This window comes from Haliotis cracherodii, unplaced genomic scaffold, assembly GCF_022045235.1.
Source record: "Haliotis cracherodii isolate W230 unplaced genomic scaffold, xgHalCrac1.p SCAF_24, whole genome shotgun sequence".
Classification (NCBI taxonomy): domain Eukaryota; kingdom Metazoa; phylum Mollusca; class Gastropoda; order Lepetellida; family Haliotidae; genus Haliotis; species Haliotis cracherodii.
Genome location: NW_027266280.1, coordinates 2116276 through 2140285, shown reverse-complemented (window position 1 = coordinate 2140285; position 24010 = coordinate 2116276). Strand labels below are relative to the sequence as shown.

General features: G+C 43.2%; 3 protein-coding genes across 5 annotated transcripts in view; 1 reads left to right on the top strand and 2 right to left on the bottom strand.

Moving 5' to 3' along the window:
- Positions 1–3696, top strand: part of LOC139472256 (lysine-specific demethylase 2A-like) — a 52426-nt gene extending 48730 nt beyond the window's left edge. For all 3 annotated transcript variants that reach the window (XM_071254651.1, XM_071254650.1, XM_071254652.1), the window contains one exon: positions 2445–3696. In XM_071254651.1, the coding sequence (XP_071110752.1) occupies positions 2445–3686 (1242 nt within the window). In that variant the 3' untranslated portion in view covers positions 3687–3696. The remainder of the gene's footprint in view (positions 1–2444) is intronic.
- Positions 3697–11775: 8079 nt separating this feature from the next.
- LOC139472562 (secreted effector protein EspF(U)-like) lies at positions 11776–12843 on the bottom strand. The gene has a single exon (XM_071255034.1). It carries the CDS (start codon positions 12841–12843, stop codon positions 11776–11778), a length of 1068 nt encoding a protein of 355 aa, XP_071111135.1.
- A 269-nt stretch (positions 12844–13112) lies between these two features.
- LOC139472516 (branched-chain alpha-ketoacid dehydrogenase kinase-like) overlaps positions 13113–24010 on the bottom strand; it is a 67533-nt gene continuing 56635 nt past the window's right edge. Inside the window, exons 10-11 of the mRNA XM_071254991.1 lie at positions 17002–17166; positions 13113–15232 (exon numbers count right to left, since the gene is read on the bottom strand). Of these exons, the coding sequence (XP_071111092.1) occupies positions 15088–15232; positions 17002–17166 (310 nt within the window). The 3' untranslated portion in view covers positions 13113–15087. The remainder of the gene's footprint in view (positions 15233–17001; positions 17167–24010) is intronic.

The following is a 24010-nucleotide window of genomic DNA, read 5'->3' as shown; positions in this document are numbered from 1 at the left end:
GATACGAGATACGAGATATGAGCCATATCTCAACGGTGTGTATCGTTCCAGCCCATATCATCAGCCTGGCTAGTGTACAAGGACTCTGGGGGATTGGATGAACACAATGTCAGCTTCATGTGGACAGAGTTGGGTAGTAACCAAAATACACCCTCTCACTCTGGCGGACATTGTCCCTTTATCTGCACCGAGTCAGGTGGTGTTCATGCTATTGACCACCAGTTTGACAGCGTGGACCTGAGTGTGATGATAACGCTGATATCACCTGCATTCCTCCACTGTGTTTGATAATGTTTGTTGTATTTTTTTACCTGGGGGGCAATTAACTACAGATGCATCATGGGACCTGGCTCCTGTGTGTACCAGTATTGCGATACTTACACCTATTTCATACTGGTAGCTATCAATGTTTATATATTTGCTTCATCAAGACTTCGGCTGAGATGAGGCCCATTTTCAAACTTGAAATTTTCTTGACAAAAGCAGTTCCATTGAACAATACATTCCGGCATCATATTCAAACTATGACTGGATGGAGTTTGACTTCTTTCAGAAATGAAAACAAACTTCAATGTTGGTCAGTTGGGGAGGCAAGTCATCATATCACATGTCCCTGATTTAATATGCATCTTCTTCTGTTTCACCTCAACAGCCTTGTGGCTCTTTGTTGGGTTGGGGGGGGGGGTGGGTATATGTAAATGAAATAATTGTACAAACAATTTGTCGGTGTACAGTTTCGCAATACATACACTGTCTTGAGCCAGGTACGATGGTACATAGGAAACTACTATTACTGGTATGAAGTGTCACCTCTTGGTCTATTACAGTAGAAGAGGTCATTTTATTGTCAAAATTGGAGGGATTTTAACACGGCTTAACAGCTTTTGTCATGGCCTCTGATATACGAAGTGTCTAACAGAAATTATTTCAAAAAGTGATTTCTGAACACACAAGGTCGGGAGAAGTACAGTCTCTTAATATTTCACTATCAAATTTGAACATTTCTCTAATATTTTATTTAATTTTAACAGTATTTGTTTCAGGGCCAAGTTCACTTTATTATCAGAATTGATGTACTTGATTTGGTGATTGGCTTTTGTATCAATACTGTTTGAAATGTTTAAAATATTTTCTTTAATCATGTGTTTTTTTGTAAATAGAAATGTTTGCTATTTAAAAAATGAAAGGTTGTCAAACATTTTTTATCAGAAAAAATCTTATGTGTTCGGGATTTTTTAAACAAGAAGTGATATGAAAAGCCAACTCACTGGGCAGCAGTTAGTCAGTAAATGGGCAGATGTCGATGAAACTTAGTTTCATATGATTTGCAGCTTCAAGTTAACAATCCATCAAAATCATTAACTATATTAACAATTTGTAAACTAAGTTTCAATTGAAAGAAATGTTTCCATTTTTTTTCCAAATTAGTTGAAAGAGTCTTTTTTATGGTGTATGATCGAAAGGATTTTTTTAACTTTATTAGTGAGCACTGTTAGTGATGCAAATAGTAGGTTACCATAGCAACAATTATCCCAGAAATCAACAGTATTAAACCCTAGATAACACTGAAATTTGACACAGGCAAATGCATAGATTCATTTGATGGGTTATGTCGTTGATGGAAGAAAGGAAGAAAACAATTTGTTGACAGGCAGAAAGTAGAAAATTGTGGTGGTGTTGCCCCTCGGGGGGGGGGGGAAACATGTTCTGCATCATCTGTCACATGTTCCACATCATCTGTCACATGTTCCATTGTTTATCGTGGGGCAGATCTATGATACTGGGCAGCGTCTGATTTAACCAATGCAGTTTGTGCCTGATCGCCACCATATTGTTTTTAGCCTTAAGTATCTTAATGAGTGATTGTACACTTCATGTTTGATCTTCGGCCCCAAAGTCGTTCGTTCTGATTTGACAATGTTCAATGAAAGTGAATCCTGTAGATATTTATTTTATTGCTTCACAGGTTTCTAATTCACCAGGAAATAAAGCTTAACATTGACGTCCAGGCTTTGTTTTCATTTCCCAGAGTCCCTGTCAGAGTACTGCCAGTTCAGATCACTAGAACTAGTGGAAAAGCAACAACAGTTTTTCTTTTAAGCCTCACCTGAAACTTGAAGATTTTCACCTTTTTTCCATTACAGAAAAAGTTACAACTCCGAGACAAAAAATTCAAATTTCAATTTCAGAAAGTCTTTTCCCTTAACTTGCAATTCAAGACTATCAATTAACAAAATGACTCAATATTAATGTGAACTTTCAATAATACAACACACTATATTGTTTGAACACATGATTAATACATTCTGACTTTTTGGAAGTTTGAAGTAAAGATTTTCAGCAGCACCAGCCAGAAGACTTGACCTTGACCCTGTCCTGTTAATGTGCTGTGTTGATGTTCATGTTGTGTCCACCACACCGACGCCTGTTCCTTGTCGTTACAGGGCCGCACGCGAGCTCGCATCATGGCAGCCTCCCGCACCAAACTACGGCCTCGCTTCTTCAAGACGGCTGGTCGTGGACAGGACAGAGGTGTGGGTCAGCTGCAGACATCACCTGCCAAGCGAGGCTGTCATGGTGGAGGTCAAGGGTCAAGTGGCCATCAGAACAAATCACCAAAGGGAAAGGGTTCAAACAGGGACCGATCGAATGAAAGGTCCAATCCCCCATCCGACAGAGGTGAAGGTCAGAATCCTGATCAGCCGGCTGGGTTTTCAGGGTCAAGGTCAAGACGTGGGGATGGAGCAGGTCCTGTGTGTGATAAGGAATTACGGGTAGTGATTAACAGATATGTTGTACGTCCTGCGCCAATCCCGCCGCCAGCCGATACAGTGGAGCTGGACACGGGAGACGTCCATGTCCTTAAGCGCCAGATGTGGATGAGTGTGTTTAAGAAACTGGATTTGGGCGACTTAGCCCGGTGTTTGTGTGTGTGTAAGACGTGGAATCGGTGGTGCATCAACCGATGTCTGTGGAAGGAGATCGATCTGCGACAGACACGAATCCGACAGAGCCACCTGGTGGGGATTGTTCGTCGACAGCCAGAATCTCTGATCCTGGCACGGAGTGTCATGACCCCAAAACAGCTATCCTGGCTGGTGGTTCGTCTGCCTCAACTCCACCATCTTGACTTGTCGTATCTGTCGTGGGGAACTATTGGCGGCCTCTGCTCTTCCTCATGCCCCCTCCTACGCTCCCTCTCTCTCAACTGGGCCGTCGGACTCAGCGAGGACTCCTTCCGCGACCTTGTCCTTCCTCCAGCAGACAGGAAGCCTGCTCTCAAGGTCATCAGCCGCCTCCACAAGGTTCACACGCTGTCATTGGCTGGAACTGAGGTTACTGACCAATCAATTGAGATCCTGTTGCAGCACATGCACAACGTGGAGAGCCTGAACTTGAGCTACTGCGTCCAGCTGACCAATGCGACCGTGGTGGCGCTGACCAAGAGGGACAGTCCCTTGATGAACAAGCTGAAACAGCTTGACCTCTCAGGATGTCTGCAGATTACGGATCACGTGTTTCACTTCCTGAAAGGATGCTCCCAACTCGAGACGGTCAAGTTTCACGGCTGTCCGAAAGTCACACGGCATGCATGTCAAAAGTTTGTGGATTCCTACATCTGCCATCAGCTCTCCGTACAGGTGGATAAAATGATTATCACCACGCCAGACACAAGTGATGGTTAGACAGGCAATGGTGTGGGAGGGTAATGTATAGCGTGAAGCCAGTGATGGCTAGAGCAGAGGGTAGGGTACAGTCTGAAACCAAGTTTTAAATGTTGATATTATTTGTCTTAATGGTGATATATTCTGTGTATCACACAAAGATGGGAGTGACCATTTGACAAAAAATTTAAAAATAAAATGGAAAAAATAAATTGCCCCAATTTCTTTAATTTGCTCGATGAAAATTAACTTCTTGTGTCACAGATGCCAAATATAGATTCTGTTGTCCTAGACAGATTTAAACTATAATAGTGGTGGAAGGAAAGTGAGGGTTTGAACTCAGGTCATGTTGATATAATAATTTTGATTTCGGAGTGGATTATCCTTGTAAGGGGTGACAGACTGAGTGAGATATTTAGGTCTGATGCGGGTGACAGGTTACTTTAGTTTTCTTTTGGTAAGAATCCTTGTGAACAGAGGACGCAGATTCATTCCAGCAGTGCACGAGATGGACACATCCGTATACAGTTTCCTTGTGAGGTGAGGCCACTGGGTGGGAAGGAGGCTGTGTCAGCCGTGTTCGGGAGTCTGTGTCCGGTGTAGATATGTCACACTCTGTGGGACAGCCGTGTTGGGGAGGCCGTGTGAGGTGCAGATATGTGACACTCTGTGGGACAGCCGTGTTGGGGAGGCCGCGTGAGGTGCAGATATGTGACTCTCTGTGGGACAGCCATGTTGGGGAGGCCGCGTGAGGTGTAGATGCGTGACACTCTGTGGGACAGCCATGTTGGGGAGACCGCGTGAGGTGTAGATGCGTGACACTCTGTGGGACAGCCATGTTGGGGAGACCGCGTGAGGTGTAGATGCGTGACACTCTGTGGGACAGCCATGTTGGGGAGACCGTGTGAGGTGTAGATGCGTGACACTCCCAGCTTGGACATAGCATGTCGCTGTTAAGGAGGCCGTTGAGGTGTGGGACCATGTTGGGAGGCCAAGTTAGGTGAGGGGAGTGTCCATTTTGCAGAAGGCCTTGTCAGTGGATGGATATTTTGATACAGAATGACGATATGGGTGGATGAATGCTATATTGTTGATGGATGTTGCCATGAAACGTTCAGAACTGAAGTTGACAATCCTCAAATAGTGTTGTCCATTTTATTACGATAAATACCCATTTGTAACAGTGCTTCTTAGTCTGATTTCAGTTGACATGTTAAAAATAGCCATCCATTTAAAATTACAATCATGCAAGAGAAATTTGGCATTGAGATGGGGATATCCCTTCACATGTGAAGTTCTCCTAGGGTGGGTCCAGGGTTTGTATCATGATAGAAGGATGTGATACACTGGGTGATGGACGTGCGGTGAACATGTGGTGATTGTGTGCTGCGAATAGAACTGATCATTCAGACTGTGGACTGTGTTGAAAGCAACAAGGGAGAGTCACTGTGAGTAGAACTGATCCTTCAAACTGTGGACTGTGTTGAAAGCAATCAGGGAGAGTCAATGCGAGTAGAACTGATCATTCAGACTGTGGACTGTGTTGAAAGCAAGAAGGGAGAGTCAATGCGAGTAGAACTGATCATTCAGACTGTGGACTGTGTTGAAAGCAAGAAGGGAGAGTCACTGCGAATAGAACTGATCCTCCAGACTGTGGACTGTGTTGAAAGCAAGAAGGGAGAGTCACTGCGAATAGAACTGATCCTCCAGACTGTGGACTGTGTTGAAAGCAAGAAGGGAGAGTCACTGCGAATAGAACTGATCCTCCAGACTGTGGACTGTGTTGAAAGCAAGAAGGGAGAGTCACTGCGAATAGAACTGATCCTCCAGACTGTGGACTGTGTTGAAAGCAAGAAGGGAGAGTCACTGCGAATAGAACTGATCCTCCAGACTGTGGACTGTGTTGAAAGCAAGAAGGGAGAGTCACTGCGAATAGAACTGATCCTCCAGACTGTGGACTGTGTTGAAAGCAAGAAGGGAGAGTCACTGCGAATAGAACTGATCATTCAGACTGTGGACTGTGTTGAAAGCAAGAAGGGAGAGTCACTGCGAATAGAACTGATCATTCAGACTGTGGACTGTGTTGAAAGCAACAAGGGAGAGTCACTGCGAGTAGAACTGATCCTCCACACTGCGGACTGTGTGTGTGGACTGTGTCGAAAGCAACAACGGAGAGTCACTGCGAGTAGAACTGATCATTCAGACTGCCGACTGTGTGGACTGTGTCGAAAGCAACAACGGAGAGTCACTGCGAGTAGAACTGATCCTTCACGCAGCGGACTGTGTGGACTGTGTCTAAAGCAACAACGGAGAGTCACTGCGAGTAGAACTGATAATTTAGACTGCGGACTGTGTCAAAAGCAACAAGGGAGAGTCACTGCGAGTAGAACTGGTCCTTCAGACTGTGGACTGTGAATTGTCTTGGAAGCAACAAGGGAGAGTCACTGCGAGTAGAACTGGTCCTTCAGACTGTGGACTGTGAATTGTCTTGGAAGCAACAAGGGAGAGTCACTGCGAGTAGAACTGGTCCTTCAGACTGTGGACTGTGTCGAAAGCAACAAGGGAGAGTCACTGCGAGTAGAACTGATCCCTCAGATTGTGGACTGTCGAAGGGCAACAAGGGAGAGTCACTGCGAGTAGAACTGATCCTTCAAACTGTGGACTGTGTCGAAAGCAACAAGGGAGAGTCAATGCGAGTAGAACTGATCCTTCAAACTGTGGACTGTGTCGAAAGCAACAAGGGAGAGTCAATGCGAGTAGAACTGATCCCTCAGACTGTGGACTGTGTCGAAAGCAACAAGGGAGAGTCACTGCGAGTAGAACTGATCCCTCAGATTGTGGACTGTCGAAGTGCAACAAGGGAGAGTCACTGCGAGTAGAACTGATCATTCAAACTGCGGACTGTGTCGAAAGCAACAAGGGAGAGTCACTGCAAGTAGAACTGAGCCTCCAGACTTGGGACTGATCTCATGTCTTGAAAACAACGAGCCAGAAGAAAAAATAGATGAAGCAGACCAACAGTGACATAGAGAGTTGGGGGAATACGGGCTAGCCGAGTGGTTCACTGAAGACTGGGTTTGATTCTTCCCTTAGGTGTGAAGCCCATTCTTGGTGTCCTCTGGTATGGCTGGAATATTGCTAAAAGCAGCATAAAACCCATTCGCTTGCATCATTGCATTTTGTACAGTAAGTAAGCTTTGCACTAATTTTACCAATATTATTGCAAAGAACAGCAGTAATGTGCTTCACACCCTGTACCCATGTGGGGACTTGAACCCAGACCTTCAGCGTGACAAGCTAACATTTTAACCACTAGACTACCTCACCGCCATACTGAGTTACATTTTCGAAACTGTGTACCACCACAGTTAGCAGAACGGGTACCGGTATATCACAAAATTGTTGACCAGCATGTTTAACTCAATGTCTGGGCTGAAGTATTTATTCGGGTCTTTTTTTTCCATATCGGTTATCACTCTTATTTATTGTTTATATTATCATAAACATGGGGCAGCATGGTGACACATCGCAGAGCACTTTAGACGGCATGATGTTCGTTTAAGGTGCAAGGTCAGATCTGCAAATTTTGCTTTTATTGTGGGCTTCAAAGAAAAGGGTAAGCCCAGCAGGGTTATTTGCTAAATATAGATTCATTGGAAAACATTCAATTAAATGTCTCATTCCTTTAAACATACCTCATAACCGCCGTCATTAAGCTGAAATATTGCTGAGTGCGGCGTTAATCAACAAACAAACAAACAAACACAGCCCTGTCGTCGAAGGCTGCATACCACTGTGCAGAGTTGCGTCACATGGCATGGCATGATAGGTTCGAATCCCGGTTCGCCCCGATTATGTTTCTTGGTTTGTCAGCACCTGTGCTGGTGGGTTTTACCAGAGTGGAAACCGTCTGAGACCTGCATCACTTCAGGCTTTCCTCACACATTAAGGTGACATGATATGACATTACTAATCAGCGTTAAACCCAAATCGCTCACTCAATCCTTGAACGATTTCTTCAACAGCGAGCAGGTGGGATATTTCGTTTATTATATAGATGTACAGAAACAGGCCATAGAAAAGACTCTGCCATCTGATGATGCACCTTATAGGCTGTTGGGATTTTTTTGTTTTGTACATAGTCTATAGCTTCTGGACAGGACTGTCATCAATAATAGAAAAAAATATGTGCAACAAAAAAACCTAGGGATTATAAATATTTTTTGGGATATTCTAATAAAATTGTGTGAAGAGTCTTCGTTACAAAACATATCCAAAAATATTCATGATCCAAAAACTGGAATTGACGAATGAACAGAATTCATCCCTTCAGTGAACTCTTATTTCAATTGTTTAGAAAGAGGTTGTTAGTGTAATTCAATGCTAACAAGTCACAATGAACCTTATTTTTATAGATTGTCATAAAAATAACGGAATAGTAACATTTAATTTATATATTCGCCATATGCCTAAATATCGAAATATGCAAACGTCTTGGATCAGTACTGAACAAAACAAGTTACAAGATCATGAATATTTTGGGGATATTTTTTTGTACAAAGAAAGACGGCACATAATTTTATTAAAATATCCCAAAATATTCATGATCCTTTACCTTTTTGTTCAGTTTACTACTAACATTATCTGCACCAAGTCGAGATACTGTAGTTTGACTTCTTGGAGAGGCATTTAGAAGTTGGAGTAAGGATAACATATATGGATGAACAACTCCTTTATTACAATTAGGAGCTATGTTTCGGTGTAGGTTCTAACACTGTTATCAAGCAAGTGATGTACAGAGTGTGGTTGACAAGTATATATACAGGTAGGAGGCAGTGTTTATACAGTAGAGTGGATATCAGATGTAGTTACACTGGGGTGAGAAGCCTACTATGTACACAAGGGTAGTAAACACTGTGAACCCTTGTTATTACTGACTTCGCCGGTCAATATGTTTAATTTACTACCCTTTTGTGTACTTAACAGACTTACCCACTCCAGTTTTGTCTGCACCATACCCGTGCTCGTGGGTTTCACCGAAGTGGTAAACGTCTGAGACCTGCATCACTTCAGGCTTTCCTCCCACATTAAGCTGACACGCCGTGATATAACTGGAATAATGTTAAAAGCGGCGTTAAACCCAATTCACTCACTCACTCTCCACTCCAGTTGGGGCATGGGTGGCCCAGTCGTCTAAGGCACAGCGATGCGCTGTGCAGAGTTGCGTCCCTTGGGCACGCCAGAAACCTATGATAGTGGGTTCACCCCGATAGTGTTTCTAGGTTGGTCAGCACCATACCCGTGCTCGTGGGTTTCTGAGACCTGCATCACTTAGGGCTTTCCTCCCACATTAAGCTGACACGCCACGATTTAACTGGAATATTGTTAAAAGCGGCGTTAAACCCAAATCGCTCACTCACTCACTCACCACTCCAGTGTAACTAACGGTGTTAGAACCTGCATTTAACGTTGCTCCTAATTGTAGTAAAGAAGTTGTTCACCCTTAAATGTGATCCTTACTTAATACTGTTGTTTAGTTGTATCACCATGGAGACAATTAGAGTGACTTAAAAAATAATGTCATGTGCGGAATTTCTCGGCCATAATGTGATAGGTGCTTGTGACCTCCATCCGTGGCTGTAGAAAAAATAATTTCCTTAAACACTAATACATGTATCCACTGTACAGGACATTTTCCTCTTCATAAGTTTTCAGATTTTATAGGTAGCAGCAAATGTTTGTTGTATGTGTTCATTTGATTCATGTACAGGTGTGGAAAATTGATGCTGTCAGGACAAGAACAAAGCAGTGATGATGACGACGACCTATGTGTGCAGTTGGTCATCTGTTTGTATCTTGTGTTAGGGATATCTTTGACAGTTAAGTAGATTGTTCCGTTCGATGTGAATTTTTAAGGTATGTCAGAATCGTTTCTTAGTGAATGCATCGCTATAACTGAACTCATGTATATCGTCAATCATTAAAGTTACATTCATCATATGACATTGTGGTCCTTTTAGTTCGGCATGGACATCTGCAGTTAGGATTCAACTTTGAACGGTGATTCTTCCTCTTCACAAGGGGCCATATTCAGGCAAGGGCAGACGAACCTGGTTTTTCGAATTTGTTCTTCTAGTGAGGGTCTCATCCCTTATACACTGCTGACAGAATTCCAATCTCATTACAATCAGATCTTAGTTTTCGCTACCGCTAAACAAAGATCTGAGGACATCCCATTACGGGTCACGTCAGAACGACCTTTGGCGAATTTTGACCAACCAATGAAATGACTGACAATGAAATCGACATGAGCCAATCAGAAGGCACTTTTCTCGAGCTTATGACACTAGTTTCAAACTGGCGACTACGCTTCGAAACATAATTTGATGTATTCTCAATTTAAAAAATTGAAACTGATAAAAAGAACATTCTGGAATGGCTTATAGATGGCCTAGTTTGTATGGACATAATCATAAAACCTGTAACTGTCATTCGGAATACCCCGAGTTAAATATTTCGAGTTTGCATGATTAGAAAACACATTCCGTCTGTCACTTTCATGATCTGGTAAGCTCTGATTGGTTGGATGAAAGGTCGTTCTGACATGACTCGTAATGGGATGTCCTCAGATGTTTGTTTAGCGAGAACTAAGGTCTGATTTTAATGAGATTGACAGAATTCATCACCAGAAACTGCTTTCAGAGGGTATTTAGCAGTGCCAGGATCCACTTGTTATTGTAAGAGGCGACTACCGGGATCGAGTGGTCAGGTTCGCTGACTTTGATGATGCATGTCATCATATCCCAATTGTGTAGTCATATAGCTGGAATATTGCTGAGTGTGGCATGATGCATGACAGCAGCTTGAAAGTTCAATTTACATGGGAAATAACAGACAACTCAAAGTTGACATCAATTTTTACTACTAATAAGCAACTGCAAATCCAAGCAATAATGAAAATAAAAGTTTAGTTGATGCTTTCACAAAGCATCCCAACTTGCTCGCTACAAAACACAGACTATTCTGAGATTCATTATGTAGTGAATCAGTAATCCACATCCACACCTTTGTAAATATATATATATGTATCAAACCACACCTATAAAATATCCTGGAAAGTGTTATGTTTATGTACACAGCAGTTGCTTACGGTGTATATACATGAACACTCATGATGTAAAAGACCAACCTGTATTGCCACAAACATGTATATGTACAGGAAAAAACAATCATTTCATTAATGTGGTGCTGCACAGTTATCTCCCCTGACCAGTGATACTGAGAGTTACCCCCCCTGGTCAGTAGTCTACTAAGACCCAAAATCGAAATACTTTGTAATAAGGTTCTCATGTTAATTCATAACTCCACAGCAGGGAAACTGGCTTTTGCTAACCTGTTATATAGTATTGCTCAGCCAAGCAGCTTTCTGAGCAGCACTTAATAATGACTAGAAGCCATGATGACAAAGACCACACAACATTATATTGACAACCTTCCCAAATTTTTTTGATTGTTTATCCTGACAATTTTGATCAGTAACTAAAGTAACAATATTAGACACAGTACAAAATGACTGATACTCCGCTGAATGCCCAGTATTTACTCTTTGGTTTTGATACATTACAAAATATAAGGAGAGTTGTGATTTCTTTTCAAGCCATTGTCACAATCTACCATTTTCCCTTCTCAATAGTTTTCAAATACTCCTGGAAATGACCCCGGACTGGCAACCTGGTCCTGGCCTGTACTCCTGGGTACTTTACACGAAGACATCACCCGTGGATAGGTCTGAAGAAAGAATTGTGCAACAAAGTACTGGAAGTTGGCATCAGGACTGGCATCCATTACCAAGACACTAAGAAAACACATTTGCATTTGTCCGTGAGTCCAACACACAGTAGTCAGTGTGAGTGAGACGGACATGCAGCTTCACTTATCATTACATGACACCTCCTAGCATGAGATAGTTGGGTTTCACACTGTTCTCAACACTGTTCCAGTTATATCCAGGCGTGTCAGCTTGATGTGGGAGGAAAGCCCGAAGTAATGCAGATCTCAGACGTTTACCACTTTGGTGATACCCATGAGCATGGGTATGGTGAGGACAAACCTAGAAACATAATTGAGGCGAAACAGGACAGTCATAGGTTTCTGGCGTACCAAAGGGACGCAACTCTTCCACTGGTGTTGAGATTCTTGCCTCTGTATGGCTAGTCCTGGAGTAGGTCGTGATAGTCCTGGAGTAGGTCGTGATAGTCCTGGAGTAGGTCGTGATTCTTGCCTCTGTGTGGCTTGTCCGGGAGTAAGTCGAGATTTCTGAATGTATGGCTAGTCCTGGAGTAGGTCGAGATTCTTGCCTCTGTATGGCTAGTCCGGGATTAAGTGTAGATTCTTGCCTCTGTATGGCTAGTCCAGGAGTAGGTAGAGATTCTTGCCTCTGTACGACTAGTCCAGGAGTAGGTCGTGATTCTTGCCTCTGTATGGCTAGTCCAGGAGTAGGTCGAGATTCTTGCCTCTGTACGGCTAGTCCGGGATTAAGTGGAGATTCTTGCCTCTGTATGGCTAGTCCAGGAGTAAGTGGAGATTCTTGCCTCTGTACGGCTAGTCCAGGAGTAGGTAGAGATTCTTGCCTCTGTACGGCTAGTCCAGGATTAAGTGGAGATTCTTGCCTCTGTGTAGCTAGTCCAGGATTAAGTGGAGATTCTTGCCTCTGTACAGCTAGTCCAGGGGTAGGTCGAGATTCTTGCCTCTGTATGGCCAGTCCAGGAGTAGGTCGAGATTCTTGCCTCTGTATGGCTAGTCCAGGCGTAGGTAGAGATACTTGCCTCTGTATGGCTAGTCCAGGCGTAGGTAGAGATACTTGCCTCTGTATGGCCAGTCCAGGAGTAGGTCGAGATTCTTGCCTCTGTATGGCTAGTCCAGGGGTAAGTAGAGATACTTGCCTCTGTATGGCTAGTCCAGGAGTAGGTCGAGATACTTGCCTCTGTATGGCTAGTCCAGGCGTAGGTCGAGATTCTTGCCTCTGTATGGCTAGTCCAGGCGTAGGTCGAGATTCTTGCCTCTGTATGGCTAGTCCAGGCGTAGGAATGATGGGAGTCTGCTTGAGGATAGCAGCATTGTAACCCGCATAACATATTCCAGTGATAAAAGTAGTTCCATAACTAATGTGTATGTGCATCTATCCATGCTAAATAGTTCCCCATGCTAAAAAGCCATTAAAGATTATATTGTACAGTGCGGGAGAGTAATTGATCTTGATACAACAAAAATAGTTTTCTATATTGAAACATGTTGAAAATACATTCTGAATGAAAACTGAGGCACATAACCAGATTAAAATCTGATTCATTTCAAACTGTTACATCGCAATGTGCCAGATACAATAGACAGAATACAATAAAGGAAGCAGATCAATACCATCTGCCATCAGGAGCTAAACAATGTGTGTGTGTGTGTGTGGTGCCATCTATATCGATGGTGGAGAATAATAAGACAAACAAAACAAAGACAATAGCACTAGCATCAGGCGGAAACAAGTCCCCCAATATGGGAAAACCTTGGACAACGTCATCCAACAGACCAAACCAGCATGCTGTAAGATTGTGTCAGGAATATTCAACAACAATTATCAATTAAGCAATAGCGTTAACAGACGACTCAAAGCACAGCTGATTCAACTTGTAACATTTGCAACCATCTTCAATTATCCCATGTATTGTATTTCTTTTCCCAGACCCATTTACATCTTGTGTTTGTTTGTTGTTTAATGCCGCTCTCAACAATATTTCAGCTATATGACGGCTGTCTGTACATAATCGAGTCTGGACCAGACAATCAAGTGATTGACATCATGAGTATCAATCCACGCAATTGGGATACAATGACATCTTGTGACACTCAAATAGCCATCAAATCAATTTACACTCATGTACAAAATAAAGTCTGGGCTGAATGAGAACGTCATATAGTGACGTGATTTCCAAAACGAAGCTTTGGTGGTGAGTCGGTACAGGGTAGTTATCACAACAGAACACTACACTAGATAACAGAGGATGGTTTGAGACAAATAGAAAACCTCTAACTTTGATCAAGTGATATGTGAACAAAGCTGTCTTTAATGTGACTTGGCTCAATCACAGACAAACTTGATATGATGTTCAGTCGTGCTTGATCACAAATGGTGCAGGTCGACAACTAGCTGTGGTTGGTTCAATCTGTTAGCAACTGACAATGCCATACGGTGAAATACCACACCATCCACAGACATGATGCAGGACACACAGGGAGGAAAGTACATCCCAGACTAAAATACAAACATAACAATCTGCTAAATATGACTCAAAACATGACACAAGAAGTGCATCCTCAAACTTAATTTCTGTCTGAGTTCAGAGACCTTCAGATACGTTGTACCAGAATGGCACACACGATTGAGTACATTCCTCAAACCGGAATAACCAACTTAAACTACATACTGACAAAAAACGTCGTGAGATCTACAAATGAGTCCACATGTCCAACATATTCTACATTCACATCAGTGTAGCTCATATACGACCATCAAATATATTTCATATGAATTTACGAATGATGAGACTGATGGTGACAAATTTTACTACAGTGGGTGTTACCATGGCGATAAGGGCAACCATGGCAACAAATATAAACAAGGACAACATCCATAGGAATTCCCTGCCTCTCCTATACTGGCAGAAACAATAAACAATATACATCCAATCCCCTATTAATCACCATAGCATTGCATCCCAAACATCAAAGGGAGGTAACAAGGTATGGCCGACCATCTACCCCAAAAATTTATGACCGAACTACACAGAAACACAAATCATTGTCTTCCGTACAAACAGTCTACAATGTGTCCTCCGATTCAAGATAAGCTTTAAATGAGATTCATGTATGATCTATAACTGAGTATGTACTCAACAGTATCCGTGCCCTGTCCCTCTAAACAATGTTTATAGTGTTTAGTGAGCGAGTGAGTAAGTATAGGCTAATACTGCTTTTAGCAATATTCCAGCAATATCACGGAAAGGGACTCCAGAAATTGGCTTCATACAATTTACCAATATGGGAATCGAACCCGAGACAAGTGACCGGTTTAACAAGTAGGCTACCCTACCAACCATGTTATATATTGTTCTTTGCGTCAAACATTAAATCTTCAATCACCGTACAAACAAATTGCAAAGTCAGACAAAAACCTCCCAAAACAACGTTCAAGTGTCGGGGCACAAATACGTCAAATTTGGTACAAGTGTACCGGCGTAAATGAAGTTACAATGCTGGGACAGTGGGAAGTCTTGAAATCCTGGAGTGTGTCCAGGACCACAATCGATGATCAACTGACAGTGGCCAACAGTTTCCACCCCACGATCGTCAAGTTGGCATCCAAGCTGACTGTTTAGATTCGGAACTTGTCGGACTTGCTGTCCATGTGTGCGAGGCGCAGGTAGAGATCCGTGCCGATGCCCTCCAGTGTTTCCAGGGTGAGGCGGCCTCCAAGATACTCAGCATAAGCCCGGGCTGTGGGTAGGCCGAAGCCGTACCTGAAACACCACCATTTTGTTAGCTGCGTTATGGTGACGATATGATGCCTCCTCTTTGCTATATTATTTAGATAATGAGTGAGTGAGTGAGTGAGTGAGTGAGTGAGTGAGTGAGTGAGGTTTTACGTCACTCTCATCCCCCATAAGCTGAAAACTGAACGAGGTCTGTCATAAAGTGTACCTACCATCTTCCCCGGTGCAGGTCTATCTTAATGTGTACCTACCCATCTTCCCCAGTGCAGGTCCGTGATGTACCTACCCATTTTCCCAAGTGCAGGTCCGTGATGTACCTACCCATCTTCCCCAGTGCAGGTCTGTGATGTACCTACCATCTTCCCCAGTGCAGGTCTGTGATGTACCTACCATCTTCCCCAGTGCAGGTCTGTGATGTACCTACCATCTTCCCAAGTGCAGGTCTGTGATGTACCTACCCATCTTCCCCAGTGCAGGTCTGTGATGTACCTACCATCTTCCCAAGTGCAGGTCTGTGATGTACCTACCCATCTTCCCCAGTGCAGGTCTGTCATAATGTGTACCTATCCATCTTCCCCAGGGCAGGTCTGAGACGTACCTATCCTCTTCCCCAGTGCAGGTCTGTCATAATGTGTACCTACCCATCTTCCCCAGTGCAGTTCTGTGATGTACCTACCCATCTTCCCCACTGCAGGTCTGTGATGTACCTACCATCTTCCCCAGTGCAGGTCTGTGATGTACCTACCCATCTTCCCCAGTGCAGATCTGTGATGTACCTACCCATCTTCCCCAGTACAGGTCTGTGATGTACCTACCCATCTTCCCCAGTGCAGGTCTGTGATGTACCTACCCATCTTCCCCAGTGCAGGTCTGTGATGTACCTACCCATCTTCCCCAGTGCAGGTCTGTGATGTACCTACCCATCTTCCCCAGTGCAGGTCTGTGATGTACCTATCCATCTTCCCCAGTGCAGGTCTGTGATGTACCTACCCATCTTCCCCAGTGCAGGTCTGTGATGTACCTATCCATCTTCCCCAGTGCAGGTCTGTGATGTACCTACCATCTTCCCCAGTGCAGATCTGTGATGTACCTACCCATCTTCCCCAGTGCAGGTCTGTGATGTACCTACCCATCTTCCCCAGTGCAGGTCCATGATGTACCTATCCATCTTCCCCAGTGCAGGTCCGTGATGTACCTACCCATCTTCCCCAGTGCAGGTCTGTGATGTACCTACCCATCTTCCCCAGTGCAGGCCTGTGATGTACCTACCCATCTTCCCCAGTGCAGGTCTGTGATGTACCTACCATCTTCCCAGTGCAGGTCTGTGATGTACCTACCCATCTTCCCCAGTGCAGGTCTGTCATAATGTGTACCTATCCATCTTCCCCAGGGCAGGTCTGTGATGTACCTACCATCTTCCCCAGTGCAGGTCTGTGATGTACCTACCATCTTCCCCAGTGCAGGTCTGTGATGTACCTACCATCTTCCCCAGTGCAGGTCTGTGATGTACCTACCCATCTTCCCCAGTGCAGGTCTGTCATAATGTGTACCTATCCATCTTCCCCAGGGCAGGTCTGTGATGTACCTACCATCTTCCCCAGTGCAGGTCTGTGATGTACCTACCATCTTCCCCAGTGCAGGTCTGTGATGTACCTACCATCTTCCCCAGTGCAGGTCTGTGATGTACCTACCCATCTTCCCCAGTGCAGGTCTGTGATGTACCTACCCATCTTCCCCAGTGCAGGTCTGTGATGTACCTACCCATCTTCCCCAGTGCAGGTCTGTCATGTACCTACCCATGCATCTTGCCAGGTGCAGGTCCGGAGTTGTCAGTGTTCATGATCTGTCCGAAGAGACCTCCATCCACGCGGTCGTCAGTCACAGCCCCCGAGGTGGTGAAATTGTAGTCCCAGACCTTAGCGAGGACCTTCGGGGGGATACCGCCACCACGGTCTGAGATCCTGCAAGAAATCACAGCTGGTGAGTGAGCGAGTTCAGTTTAACGCCACCTTGAACAGTATTCAAGTATATCACGGCGTGTCAGCTTAATGTAGCTGGAAAGGTAGAATTGAGACTAAACTTCATATACTGAGCACTGCTCAGGAGAGTCTTTGTTCTATGTGAGTGAGTGAGTGAGTGAGTGAGTGAGTGAGTGCTTATGGTTATACGCCGCTTTTAGCAATATTCCAGCAATATCACGGCAGGGAACACCAGAAATGGGCTTCAAACATTGTACCCATGTTGGGAATCGAACCCTGGTCTTCGGCGTGACGAGCGAACGCTTTAACCACTAGGCTACCCGACCGCCCTTTTTGTTCTATGTAAGTATGTATGCCACTTTATTCCAGAAATGTATGCCCTCCATAATTCATGAACAATTTACAACGATACATCGATGAAAGGTCTGCCTTTGTACATTAATGCATTACTATCAAAATGAATGATCACCAAATGCTATTAATTCAATTCATGGTGTTTTTCAAAATCCAATGGTTTCTCACACTTATACCAAAAAATAATAGTGCACCTAGTTTCCATGCATGTTGGTTGTCACAAATTTTGACAATATTGATATTGTCCTTTCACAGCGCTAAAATACTGACTCCTCGAATGTCATACAAAGGAAAGATCAAGAGAAAATGATCTTCATCTTAGATATCCTTCTTTTAACTTGGCTTTGTAATCTACATCAGAAACTAACATTAACATTTTACAAACAGTTTTACGTTGTGTTGCAACCTGAACAGTATCTGGTAAATGCAAAGAGTCAGTTATTTAAGAAATGCTTAAGTAAATTCTGTTGCTAAAATCGTAAATAATGTATTGAGTTCAGACAATGGGGAAATATTTTGCACGAAGAAACATTATGTTCATAATGTCAAAATGGTTCTTAGACATGATATATCTTTCAATCATTGAGCTGAAGAAACAAACACTCTTTGCGTGTTTCCAACAACCCTGATTTAACTGAAGGAATCCATACCCATGTGCAAACAAAATATTTCTAACAAATCCGACCCAAGCTTGCCTTCCGTTATTATCATGTGAAAACAACACAGCATAACGGATACCTTTCTAATACAACGAGTACAGCAGCAGTGCTTCAATTACTAGAAATGTCTAAATTTGTTTAAAAATTACAGCTGTACCCTTTCAATACACGGTACATGTTGGGTAAGGTAAAGGTATGTGAATGGACAACTTCTTTATTACAATTAGGAGCAATGTTTCGGTGTAGGTTTCTACACCGTTATCAAGCAAGTGATGTGTAGAGTGTGGTTGACAAGTATATATACAGGTAGGAGGCAGTGTTTATACAGTAGAGCGGATATCAGATGTAGTTACACTGGGGTGAGAAGCCTACTATGTACACAAGGGTAGTAAACATATTGAGAGAGAGAGAGAGAGAGAGAGACAGAGAGAGAGAGAGACAGAGACAGAGAGACAGAGAGACAGACAGTTCTAAGTTTTCAAATAAATTTGGGTACTGGTAATTTATCATAGGGAGGAGGGTCATATATTGGGGGGTTGCATGAAGAATGTTACATAAAAGGGGAGTCAACAAAATGTGATACAGTCCTGAGTACAATCTCACTCCCCCGGACTCAATAATAAATGACCAGTCCCTAAAGTGAGTGAGGGAGTGTGGTTAGATTGGACTTTCACTAGTTTCAGTAAAAACCTCACCGGGCTTGAGAGTTGACATGCCAAGGCTCTATTAGCCAAGCCACCTAACCTCCAGCAGGTATCATGCTCTTAAAAGTTAGCATTTACATGAACATTCAAATGTTTCTGCTCAGAGAACCAATGAATACTACATGTGGCCTGCAATGCCTCATGAAAACAGCAATGTCACTGTGGAGATGGTCCCCTTGGCAGAAAGCAAAGTAATTGGACATATTACTGTGTGTCCTGAAAACATGAACTTCACTGTGGAGATGGTCCCCCGGTGCAGTAAGCACAGATCAACCCTAAACCAGTTATCAAACAATAGCAAGCTAATCCAGTCAATATCCTTAACTGATATGATTACAGGTGTCATGGCAGTAGAAAATGTCTGCCCCTTTCACGCTCTGCCAACATACGACAGGTATTTATGTACACCAGCCAGGAGGCCAACATACCACAGGGATTTCTGTACACCAGCAAGGAGGCCAACATACTGCAGGTATTTATGTACACCAGCCAGGAGGCCAACATACTACAGGTATTTATGTACACCAGCCAGGAGGCCAACATACTGCAGGTATTTCTGTACACCAGCCAGGAGGCCAACATACTATAGGGATTTATGTACACCAGCAAGGAGGCCAACATACTGCAGGTATTTCTGTACACCAGCCAGGAGGCCAACATACTGCAGGTATTTCTGTACACCAGCCAGGAGGCCAACATACTACAGGTATTTCTGTACACCAGCAAGGAGGCCAACATACTACAGGTATTTCTGTACACCAGCCAGGAGGCCAACATACTACAGGTATTTATGTACACCAGCCAGGAGGCCAACATACTATAGGGATTTATGTACACCAGCAAGGAGGCCAACATACTGCAGGTATTTCTGTACACCAGCCAGGAGGCCAACATACTGCAGGTATTTATGTACACCAGCCAGGAGGCCAACATACTGCAGGTATTTCTGTACACCAGCAAGGAGGCCAACATACTGCAGGTATTTCTGTACACCAGCAAGGAGGCCAACATACTGCAGGTATTTATGTACACCAGCCAGGAGGCCAACATACTACAGGGATTTATGTACACCAGCCAGGATGCCAACATACTACAGGGGTTTATGTACACCAGCCAGGAGGCCGATATTCTCTACCAACATACTACAGGGATTTATGTACACCAGCCAGGAGGCCAATATTCTCTATCAACATACTACAGGGATTTATGTACACCAGCCAGGAGGCCAATATTCTCTACCAACATACTACAGGGATTTATGTACACCAGCCAGGAGGCTGATATTCTCTATCAACATACTACAGGGATTTATGTACACCAGCCAGGAGGCCGATATTCTCTACCAACATACTACAGGGATTTATGTACACCAGCCAGGAGGCCAATATTCTCTACCAACATACTACAGGGATTTATGTACACCAGCCAGGAGCCCGATATTCTCTATCAACATACTACAGGGATTTATGTACACCAGCCAGGCCGATATTCTCTACCAACATACTACAGGGATTTATGTACACCAGCCAGGAGGCCAATATTCTCTACCAACATACTACAGGGATTTATGTACACCAGCCAGGAGGCTGATATTCTCTACCAACATGCTACAGGGATTTATGTACACCAGCCAGGAGGCCAATATTCTCTACCAACATACTACAGGGATTTATGTACACCAGCCAGGAGGCTGATATTCTCTATCAACATACTACAGGGATTTATGTACACCAGCCAGGAGGCCGATATTCTCTACCAACATACTACAGGGATTTATGTACACCAGCCAGGAGGCCAATATTCTCTACCAACATACTACAGGGATTTATGTACACCAGCCAGGAGCCCGATATTCTCTATCAACATACTACAGGGATTTATGTACACCAGCCAGGCCGATATTCTCTACCAACATACTACAGGGATTTATGTACACCAGCCAGGAGGCCAATATTCTCTACCAACATACTACAGGGATTTATGTACACCAGCCAGGAGGCTGATATTCTCTACCAACATACTACAGGGATTTATGTACACCAGCCAGGAGGCTGATATTCTCTATCAACATGCTACAGGGATTTATGTACACCAGCCAGGAGGCCGATATTCTCTATCAACATACTACAGGGATTTATGTACACCAGCCAGGAGGCCGATATTCTCTATCAACATACCACAGGGATTTATGTACACCAGCCAGGAGGCCAATATTCTCTACCAACATACTACAGGGATTTATGTACACCAGCCAGGAGGCCGATATTCTCTACCAACATACTAAAGGGATTTATGTACACCAGCCAGGAGGCCGATATTCTCTACCAACATACTACAGGGATTTATGTACACTAGCCAGGAGGCCGATATTCTCTATCAACATACTACAGGGATTTATGTACACCAGCCAGGAGGCCGATATTCTCTACCAACATACTACAGGGGTTTATGTACACCAGCCAGGAGGCCGATATTCTCTACCAACATACTACAGGGATTTATGTACACCACCCCCGAGGCCAATATTCGGCACTGAGTTTGACAACAAAACTTCCCAAACTGGAACTAAAATGTCCCTGTTAATATTCCTGTTAATATATTTCTCATGTTATGATTAGTAGAGGTGACTTTGTACTTAACCAACAACAGGACACATCTAGAGTCTAGGACTCATCTAGAGTCTAGTTTTACATTTACGCATTGAATGCAATGTCAGCTACCTCTGAATATAAGCAAATAATTTGTTTTGGAAAATCCAAATTTTGAACAAGTTAATTCTTTTTTACCAATTTGCCTACAAAAGGCACTTTGTTTGGAAACCTGGATACAATCCTGTACTAGGGAAGGTATCAAGTCCCAAATGAGCATTTCCCTGACACCAGAGATGAGTGCATTCCGTCAAGAAATACAATCAAATTTTTATCCACAATAAAATGATATGTTTGTTTGTTGTTTTACACCACACTCAGCAATATTCCAGCTATATGATGGTGGTCTGTAAATAATCAAGTCTGGACCAGACAATCCAGTGATTGACAACGTGAGCATCGTTTACGCATTGGGACATGATGACAGGCATCAACCAAGTTAGCGAGTCAAACCACCCGATCCCGTTAGTGGCCTTTTACAGCAAGCATGGGTTGCTGTGGACCTATTCTACCCTGGATTTCACGGGTCACAAAAATGTGAAAAATGACCACCCTTACTGTATACTACTCAAAAGAAGTTTAAGAACACCTGATTTTTTTCCTATGACAATAGTTAATTTGCCATGGCACTTCTTTTGATCAGTATATATACAGTGCACCAAGGTTGTACCACAGCATTTCATCCAATTTGACTAATGTGATCTGACAGACGATCCAGAGCAATGTACATGATCCTAGTGATGTGACTGCTGATAGATCGTATCAATAATTCCTCCTATTTAGAGAAACAGATGCACCTCATCACCACGACGCAAATCACCAAGGCCAGTGTCGTTAATAATTCATATGACGTACCATATCAGTTCAACACAGGTGGAGAAGCCAATGTCAGTGCTTACCACACAACCACATTCTAATCTACCCAAATAGTCATATACAGTCAAGTCCCGTTAATCCGACATCGATGGTTGCATATGATTATGCCGGATTAACGAGTATGTCGGATAAATGAAATGAAGTAGAATCAACGTTTGTGATCGAAAATCAGACAACTACATGATCGATAACAATTCAAAGGCGTAAAAAAAAAATACAATAAAAAATAAATATTCATACTGTTATGTTACATTGTAAGCAGAATATGCTTTGTAATCATGCAACCTCTAAAGTTTAACACAAATCTACTGTTACAGGCTGTATTACTTATTCAAAATACTTTAAAAGTATAGTCTGGAATGGAAGTCGCAAGCTTGAAACTGGTAACATATAGCTGGAATATTGCTGAGTGCGGCATTAAACAACAACCAAACAAACAAACAAAGTTTACTTCCTAACGCCTTAGACCCAGGCTTTGGACTTGAAGTGAGTGAGTATGATTTTACGCCGCTTTTAGCAATATTCCAGCAATATCATGGCGGGGGACACCAGAAATGGGCTTCACACATTGTACCCATGTCGGGAATCGAACCCGGGTCTTCGGCGTGACGAGCGAACGCTTTAACCACTAGGCTACCCGACCGCCCCTTTTGGTAGCTGATGTCATAGACAGTAGACATGTGGTATTCTATTCATAGATCTATGACTGCCATCACTTGTAATAAACATCCTAATGTGACAAGTTGCTGTTATTCCCCAACTCTCAAACTGACTCGACCATGAGCTGATCCCAATCTTATTGCCACTGAACACCAACCACCATCAATAATAGATGCAGCTGAATATCTCATCTTATTCCAGCAGGAATTGTAACCGACACCCTTATTCCCACTGCAGTATTTGAAGCAGGTTTCACTGATTACAAGGCTGTGTGATTTACCTGATGATAACCAATGTCAGTACATTACTCCTTGACATGTGACCGTCGGCTAGCCGTGTGATTGGATCAGGGTATTATTACCTGCCTGGGGTTGAGTAACAGCAACACTGTTACCGTGTGTTGGCCAGCAGAGGGTCTCCTGTGCTGCAAGGTTCATGGGCCTTACCAAGGTGAGGGTACAAATGTTGGTGTTTTACAATGCACAGGTTGAGGTATGCCTTTTGGAATTCTAGTGTTCAAAGAAGACGACTTATGATCCACTAAAGTCTTGGTGAAAGTCATTTCACCACACTAGACAATAAGTTTTCATGAACTAAATAACATCCAGTGGTAGAAACTAACATTTTTAGTCCATGATGATAACATAATTATAGCAAAACCCTTAAAAATGGCATATTTCTACTAGTCCTTATGATACCTTAACTATTGGGTAGTTTGACAAGGACTACAGGACTAGTGATAATTTCTAATGCTGACATGCTATTCAGCTTCCGAATACCAGGGTTGTTTATGAATGTGCATGAAGTATGTTCATTTTAAACATTTGTCCAGGCTACTTTGGCAAAGGACATTTGTCACTGGCGTGGTCTTTTCATTTCTGCATTATTGTTAAGTGTGCCCTTAAGGCACCAGGCCTGTACCTTA

Excerpts from the sequence above, each read along its gene's own strand:
- LOC139472562 (XM_071255034.1), bottom strand. The coding sequence starts at position 12,843 with ATGCACATACACATTAGTTATGGAACTACTTTTATCACTGGAATATGT.